This window comes from Columba livia, chromosome 10 (assembly GCF_036013475.1).
Source record: "Columba livia isolate bColLiv1 breed racing homer chromosome 10, bColLiv1.pat.W.v2, whole genome shotgun sequence".
In the NCBI taxonomy this organism is placed as follows: domain Eukaryota; kingdom Metazoa; phylum Chordata; class Aves; order Columbiformes; family Columbidae; genus Columba; species Columba livia.
Window position 1 is genome coordinate 3,806,728 of NC_088611.1, and position 8,594 is coordinate 3,815,321.

Below are 8,594 nucleotides of genomic sequence, written 5' to 3' on the forward strand. Positions count from 1 at the left end.
GTGGTTAGCATTATTAGGTTGATAGGTAGGCAAAACAAGATGACTCTAAGATTAATGAAGTAAATTATGATGTTGCAGGGGCTAGCTAAATGTACTTTGTGGGAAATGGATTCACTTCGTATCTGGAGAGGACTGTGGTGTGGAAAGAGCTCTACTTTCCTTAAATTCCCGCTCCTCAACCCCCCCAATTTGTTCTGAACTTCAATCCCATTGGAATGTGTAATGCATTTTGAAATAATAAATCCAGGCACCCCTCATTTTTCATTAGGAAGGTTGAGTATGGAAAGGAATATCTTGGTCCTTTGTCTGCTCACTGCACTCTGAGGGACGGAACTTTTCATCCATGTCCCTCAGGCGGTGACATGTAGCGGTGACCGTGCTGTCCTGGGAAGTGAGCAGGGAGTCACAAAGCATAATGTGATCCTCGGGGACGTCGATACCTGTGAAGTGCTGGCCTTGGTTTGCAATTTTGCGGTGGTGAGAAGGAGCTGGTGGAACTGTTGCACTGTCAGTCTTGTCTATGGCCACAAAGAAACATACCTTGTCCAGAAAGCCAAGAATGTACGGTTAGTATAGTTGAAATCTTAATGATTCATTAGTAGTCTAGATGGGGCTGATCTTGATGATTTCTTCTTCATTCTAGGATTCATTTGAGGTAATTTTTTATAAGTTTGCTGGCATGTTTTTACTCTTGCTTGCTTGCTTTCTCTGTAGCTCCACATTACATCTGATTTTGCTGTATATGGTGCCTTTCACATATTTTAACTGGCATGTCTTTGTTCTCTGTTTCCCTTAAAATCATTTTTGTCCATCTCTAAGTCTATGTTTCTTTAACTCACCATTGATGAGTTGTTTATAGCCTAGGAGGTGTCTTGTGCCCCACACCTGCCATCCCATGTCTGTGTTCTTGCCTGCCTCATCCCGTGTCTCCAGCTCTCAGTGTCTCTGCTGCTGTACCAGGCCTATGTTTCTCTACATTACATCGTTGTGTTACAGTCATTAAAAAGCCCATTTTACATAGAATTATTGCTTGTCTTTACAGAGACTGCTGTCTCTGTAAAACTATGGCTATAGCATACAAAGATAACAAAAGTTAAACAGATCATCCATAGATAACTGATTGTTTAGAGAAATCGCTGTCACATTTAAACCAAGTAAAACAAAGCTGGGGGCAGGTCAGGAGAAGCTCAGCCAGAGCATCGCGGCCGGGGCGCAGCTCTGAGGCCTTGCAAACCCTGTGCAGAGCTTATGGCCTCTTTCTAGCACAGCTGACGACCCAAAAATGCAGTTCCTAAGCCCTCTTCCTGCTGCTGGAGATGACCACAAGTTAGATGGGCAAGACTGCCAGTGTATTTTCACAAGTCCCTTTTAAATTGGATCTAAAAGAAGCTTTTTGTGCCTAGGCAGTTTGCAGGTACACATTCCTCATATTCCTCATATGCATGTTGCATTTGTACATATGTTTTAGGGATGTTCACACTGGAACAAGATACATCAAAGAGTGTGGTCTCACCATAGGTGATCAAAACTGGAACATCCGTGAGTTGATTCCAACAAGGAAACAGCCCAGAAACCTCGAGCAAACTCTTGGCTCCTACCTGTATATTTGAGTGAGCACTGTCCTGTCATATGCCACTGTTTTTGGTGTGAACCGAGACCAAAAGGAAACAAAACTGTTTCTTTGGAAATTCAGAGGAAAGGTGGATCAAGGAAAAAAAAAAATCAGAGCACTCTTCTTTAATTAGGCAAAATTCATCCTAAGGAAACCTGTAACAGAATATTGCTTGCATGTGTTCTCTAGGTACCAGATTGTTTATATGAATAACTCTTCCTCAGTGTTACTGCTAGACAGTAGAATCCCTGAACAGATTTTCCTCCTACGCCATTGCTTTCTTGTTTTTCAAGTGTTTTTTTAAGAGATGGTACTCCCCTGTGTCTGCATTTAGCTGTCATCACCTGCCCACACAATGGCTCTTTTCATTTAGCAGAGAAAGAACTCTTCCACTGCACAGGGTGATTTTTGGTTGAAGGTCCATTTGAATTGCTGCTCCTTGCTCTCCCCTCAGCAGCTCTGTTTAGCGCAGGTGAAAATTACGTGTTTCAGCTTTGTCAAGAGAAATGTTGCCACGAACTTCTGAACTAAGCCCTGCCTCTTTCCCTCCAATCTGTAACTGCATTTTTCCTTTAGCCTCTTTTCTTTGAACATCAGTAAGATATTCTGTATCCCCAGAGTGACACCGCGCTCTATTAGGCAGTACTTGAAATTGCGAATACGCTTTTTAATTAACAGTTTCACAATGCTGCTCCTTTCTAAGTGGAGAGGAAAATCCCCCTGCTCCATCACATCTGCCGACTACTGGGCCATTCCTGTTCCCAGCCCATGTTCAGAGTGCAATAGAGATGGAAACCGCTCTCACCATGAGCATCACCAGGTGATGTGGAGGAGTCAAGCATCACTAGATCTGATGTCGGAATGGTTCATAATGTGTGTAGTAGAGATCCTTGCAAAGCGTTAGCAGGTTGTCTTTTTTTGTTGTTATTGTATTTTAAAAAAAGAAAGGCCCTAACAGTTTGATTGTCTTGAAGGAGCATTGGAACCTACAGTTGCCTGAGAGTACAGTCTTTTCTCCCCACAGCCCCCCTGTGGAAGCAGGGAACCGGGGAGCAAAGCTTTGTCACAGGCCATGTCCCACTGGCGTGTTCGTCAGTCAGAGGCTTCCTTTGTACCTGAAGCCATTTTCAACTTTGCAATCAGTTCATGTGGATCAAAAGCATGTTTTAGTCTCGTTCTTCAAGAGAAAAGACAATACGTTTTTTTAACCATGGAAAGTATGTCATCTGCAATAATTTATTCACAATATTTTCATTCTAATTGCGTTCTAAAGTGTTAGGAAATATTTGCATAAGAAAATCTTTGTAGTTTTGACTTCTTTAGAAATCAAATCACCCATTCATCGTGTAATAATTAGTGAGAAGTACAAAGTGATCTAATACTCATTCTTCTGTATCAAGCTAACTTTCATTTTTAATCATAAATACTGCCATTCTTAGCTCTTAAATAATTATGATTTACGTCAGGCTGCCTAGGGGGATGTGCTCGGCCTTGGGAGGAGGAAGACAGATCACTTCTTTGTTCTCTTGGCAGAGGCCAGGCCAAAGCTCCTGCCCCCGCAGCAGGAAAGGTGGGGAGATCCGCTTCTCCCGCTGCCCTCGGCACCGCTGCTCCGCATCCTTCTGCGGCAGGTGACGGGGAGGGCCAGCGTCACAGGAGGGGACACCGGCGTCTTCAACCTTGCCAGGTCTCTGGCATGCAGGCAAATAAAGAACAAGATGGGTTCATAAATGTTAGGAGGTATAACTGATGTTTGGAGATCTGTTAGGTGGTGTCTGCCTTTCTTCACTGCTTGTTCTTTCAAGAATCTCATACACGTGTATCTTGGCTAATATAAATCTAATGTCCTGCATTTCGTGTAGCTTTACTCTTAGCTTCTTATGGAAGTTTATACCAGCTGAATTTTGTTCCCTACACTTGGTGATGAAAGGCGTGGCCAAGCAGTTCTTAAAAAAAAAATATATATATACATATAAATAAATGCAGTTCTGATGGGCTACAGACAGAAAGGGTTCAAACTCTATTAAAAAAATAATTAATCTTGGACCATAAAGAGGGAGCCTAAATTGATATCTTTCAACTCTAGAAAGGCTTTCTTTAGCCTGTTAACTTTTTAATAACCATATATTGTTTCTTTGAACATAAGCTTGTGTCCCAAGGCAATCGTACTTAATGTTCATCAGCAAAGTAAATTTAACATGTTAAAAATAATCTCAATCAGGTATAGCTGGCATGTGACAGATGGGAGACAGCGTAAATCATGCTAGAAGTCATAGTGAGGTTTTTAGCATTTGTTAATAGTTTTAGTTGCCTGTTTAATGGGAGAACAACATGCTCTTTATTTATTTATTTAGCTTTCTTGACAACTTCTGGTATGGATTCTTTCTTTGCTTCTGTTTCTCAGCTTCCTCATAAACAAATTATTATCTGTCTTAAAAATTAAGATATCTTCTGCTGCTACCAAACCTCTTCATGTTGTGTTTTTTGAAGAGGGAATGAATAGAGTGGTTACACTAGGCTTTGGTGTTGAGACAAGTATTTGAGCTGTTACCTAATCAATAAGACCACCTGTAAATCATCTTTGCTGGAGGACATCAACATTATTCAAACAGACATGCTACACCTGCTGTTTCCTCTAGCAGAATTCCTATTGCTCTTCCTAAAGCAGTTTTTGTGTGTGTGTTGTTTGTTAAATGTAGAGTCACTGTAAAGTCACTACTGATTGCTGAATTTAGAGGCCAGATGTTGGTGGCTTTTTGATAAAGTCTGCCAGGCAGCCTCAGTGTGTAAACAGCTGCTTCTGCAGAAAGAACTGATGCTCCTTTCAGAGTGGTGGTAGGAAGGGAAAGGAGCTGATTGAGGGTGAGTTGTCACAGGTGTGCTTCAGAGCTGCCCTGGAAGGACACGTCACGCTGAGCGTGGGAGCTGTGCCCTAGTGCTGAGTGTTTACCACCCACCGTTACCGTAAATCCTGTGGGTTTTACAGGATGTCTTGGAGGATGTGTGTGAAGATTTCTTGTCTGCGAATTGCAAGATTGTCCGGAAGTGACAGTTTGAAGGGAGAAGAAAAATTATGGGGAAGTTTCCCCTGAAAAGCAGACGTGGAAGCTGGATCTGGTGATAGATGCTGCGCATCTCTTGTGTTTCGGGTCTTCTTGTCCTTTCCAGGTAGGATGTGGTTTTCCAGGAGGTGCGGGCGGGGGGTTGATTCCCAGCTCTGCTTTTCTTGCGATGTCTGCAATTAGGGGAATGTTGTTCTGGAGTCAAACCTAGAGAAGCAGGTGATCGTGGATAGTGGGTTTAATCACTGGCCTACACTGACTGTTTTAAGTGAGGGTTTCATTTTTAAGATGAGTTTTCTTGGGCAAGATGTTGTGAAATTAAATGTCGCCTTAACCTTTCCTCCCGCGGCCTGGGATGTGCGCAGCCATGGGAATCCGCTGGCCACTGCTGCACCTTGGGCTTGGATTTGTTAATCATAGCAACAACAAATAGATGAATAGAGATAGGTGAATTAACCTTTTGCTCTGTCGTGAAAGGGAAGGTAATGCAAAAGGTATTCCGCTTGGCTTTGTGTGCCTGCAGTGTTCAAAATAATGAGATTTTGGCTGAACTGAAGCCCTTTGGGCTGCTCCAGTAATAGTAAGAAATAATGATAAACTGCACTGAAGAGATGGAGACAACTGCCTTAGTAACGAGAAATGATTGCAAAGTTAAAATATGTATGACTAATTGAGCTCTAATCCAACCGCACAGGTTAAAATTTGTGAGAATGTTGCCCGGGCCCGTGCGGGCAGCGTCTGCCACAAACACCAAACGAGGTTGGTTTGACTGGTGAACACTGTCCCGTGGATCTGAGATGGTGAATCTCACCTCACAGGAGGGACAAGCCGGCCCTTAGATACAGGCTGTGGGTCAGAGAGCTTCCCAGCATATGTATTTATTAGTGATTTTAAGGAAAATGAGTTTTCCTCCTCTTTTGTCTCCTTTTACTTACATCAGTCCCTAAAAAAATGCATGTGGCTTGTTTGAAGACTTAGCCCGTTTTGGCATTTGTACTTACACTGACAAAATGCTGGTCCGTGCAGAGCGCTGGAGGAACATTGTTCTGACAGCCCAATGAGTTTTACATTTCCAAACTTTCCTGGCTAATGCACCGTGGGCTGCGGTTGCGCCCCCCTCCTCCTCCTCCATCCTCCTGCTCCTCTCGCCTCCCTGTGCTGACCCCGGCAGCCGAGCAGCGCGGGGAGCTCGGGTCAGTTCGCCAAAGGCATCTGCAGCTGGCAGCACACGGGCTTAGAAGAGAAAAGGTGGATCTTGCAGAAATGATGCTACTAAGCATGCTAAAAAAGAGAGAGGAGAAGGCTGGACGGCGCAGGCCACGTGCATGTGCGCTCTTGGGGCCAAAGGGGTCTTTGCAAAGAAATCACATCTTGACACAGCGGGATGATGGTGCAATAGCGTTCTGTTGATTTATGTTAATACACGCTGCCCATGAGGCTGTTGCTATAGCAATAATTTACCTCAGAAAAATCTAAGTTGAATGTTTCCTGAAAAGGCAGCAGTAAATGAAAATAACCCCCATCCACTAGCCCTGGTTTAATAATCTTGGAGAATTTAGTTTCATAACATAAAGCACAATGTCAAAATACAAAACAAGACACCAGAAACTCTGGGAGAAGCCTGTGACTTAGGAAAAGGATGAACCAAAAGCATAGCATATAATAAAATATTGAATATTAAGTAATGAATCGTATGTAGGACTAGGAAGAAAACCTTTTTGTGTATATTTGTGGAAGCTTTTTGTGGAAGTGAGAAACTTAAAAGCAACACACACAGTGTTTCGTGCTGACAGTTGAATAACATTAAATGACAGAACTGAATACAGTTACAGTTCTCTAACAGCAAAACCCAGTATAGTGGCACCTTTATGTTCTCTAGACTTGGGGTTTTTTTTACTGTCTGCTTATAAGCTTGCATTTTATCATTTAATTGCAGACATTCCAATCTGTGCTTTTTGTTTTGTGGCCTTGGCTGATGGGGACACTGGAAGAAATAAAACCCAGTGCATGTTGTTGGCATGGCTTAATTACTGGCAATCTAACCTTAGCGTGCCCACAGTGTAATGTAATATTTAATGTTAAAGCCACATGTCAGGTGGTTATTCTATAAGTTAAAAATGGAAATGAAACAATTCATCATAGGTGATGGAGTAATTCCCTGATGGGCACCAATTCACCCATCTGTGTGTGCATGGATCTCAGACCTTGCCCGCAAATAAGCTGTAACTGTGAGGAGTCAGCTGTGCAAGAACAAATCTTTCCTCTCTGACTGGTTCCCAACTTGGTCTTTCTTATTTCAGATGGGACATTGGACCTGATCGGTCCTTGGGGTCAGTTGTTGGAAGGTCAGAGTCCTCAGTGGCAAGTGCCATAGAAGAGAGGGATTCCTTTTCCCTGAGTAGAATCATAGAATCATTTCAGCTGGAAAAAGACCCTCGGGATCACCAGGTCCAACCATAACAACAGTAGTGCGGGATGACTGAGGTAGAGTGGTTTTTAACCAAAATCCGAGTCTAATTTTGTAATTTTGAAGCAGATCCTGACAGGCAAGTTCTGTCACGATACAGCTTGCCAACAGCCAGAGCGAGCAGGCTGGGAAAGGTCAGCCTTGTCCCCCCTAGACCGAGACTAACTCTAGGCAAGGATCAGCAGGAAAGGTCGTGTGTTGCTGCTGTGCGACAGCGGGTAAAGAGCAGGTTAAAAACCGCTGAGCTCTGGCACTTTTAGGGCAAAGTTAGTTGCCTACGGTGCAAGTTGGTGTTTCTCTCCAGTGTTTTGATTAATTATTTTGGTCATTCATTCAGTGAAACATTTGCAGTGCAGAGCAGTGAACTGAAATGACCTAGAAATAATTCCCTAACACAACCTGACACTCTGGCTTATATTCAGAGAGAGATTTATTGTTTTACTCATAGGAGATCTTCATCAAAACGCTCCTCAGTCATTCCAGGGTAGCTACTTCCATTCCTCCGATACCAAGTGGCTTTATATATACCAGCAAATATTTAGTGGCTTCCTGCTTGAGGAACTGTGTTGGGACAGAAGTTTTGCCTGTGAAGCTCCAGGGCAGCCCCGTGGGACACTGTTGGAGCCGCAGCAGCAGGAATTGCAGCTGGTTCGCGGGAATCCGCCCTGGCAACAGCAGAACCTGCGGCACAACCCGGCTCTGCCGCGGTGCCGGGCGCTGGGCAGGGGTCACCGTCCCGGCTGCGTCAGCCGCGGTTGATGTGGATTGATGGCGTGTGGGGACAGCTACTCATGGACAGGCAGGGCTGGGCCGTGACAGCCGCCGTGGGTTTGCATCAGGTGGTGGCAGGGATGTGCAAAACCTTTTTGCTGGCTAAAAGTGGCCGCTTGGGCGTTTTTATGTTGAACTTGTTTAGACGTTCCCAGGTTGCTTTAGAATAATGATAATGAACAGAAATTGCATTGATGTAACGTAATAAGGCAGTGATTTGTTGTATTCATATTCATTCCCCTCCCAGTGCTAAGTGGGTGTCCAGTTTAATAATGTGTAGAGGAGACTCCAAACACAAAGTTAACATGTGCAATTTGGCTATTTTGTTCTCACTGTTACTTTAAAATGTTTATAAACACCTCTCAGCTACTTATCTCAAGTGACATGTAAGGCAGCTATTCCAATAGGAATGAAGCGCCGTCGCTGGCAAAACACATTAATTTTTGCCCATGTGACAATGGTTGATCCATCCCATCCTTCTCCGAGGCGGTGTTGGACACATTTAGTGCCATCATGTACTTATGACTCACAGCTCACCAGATTACTTCAGCCTCTTTGACATTCAAAAATAATAACTGAATATTTGCTGCTAATTTTAATGTGAGACCATTTGCAAACCCGGGGTAAAAATAATGTTAGGGTGCAAAATAGTGTAAGGACATTCTCCCCCACCAACTTGTAA

At 43.5% G+C, this 8,594-nt stretch overlaps 1 protein-coding gene across 8 annotated transcripts in view; it reads left to right on the forward strand.

Annotated features, from left to right (window-relative positions):
* Nucleotides 1-8,594, forward strand: part of LOC135580444 (uncharacterized) — a 102,410-nt gene that overhangs the window by 81,315 nt on the left and 12,501 nt on the right. Inside the window, exon 6 of one of the 8 annotated variants that reach the window (XM_065074980.1) lies at nt 4,599-4,780. The exons of the other annotated variants lie outside the window; for them this stretch is intronic. Coding sequence (XP_064931052.1) covers nt 4,737-4,780 — 44 coding nt within the window. The 5' untranslated portion in view covers nt 4,599-4,736. The remainder of the gene's footprint in view (nt 1-4,598; nt 4,781-8,594) is intronic. 8 annotated transcript variants of the gene reach the window in all.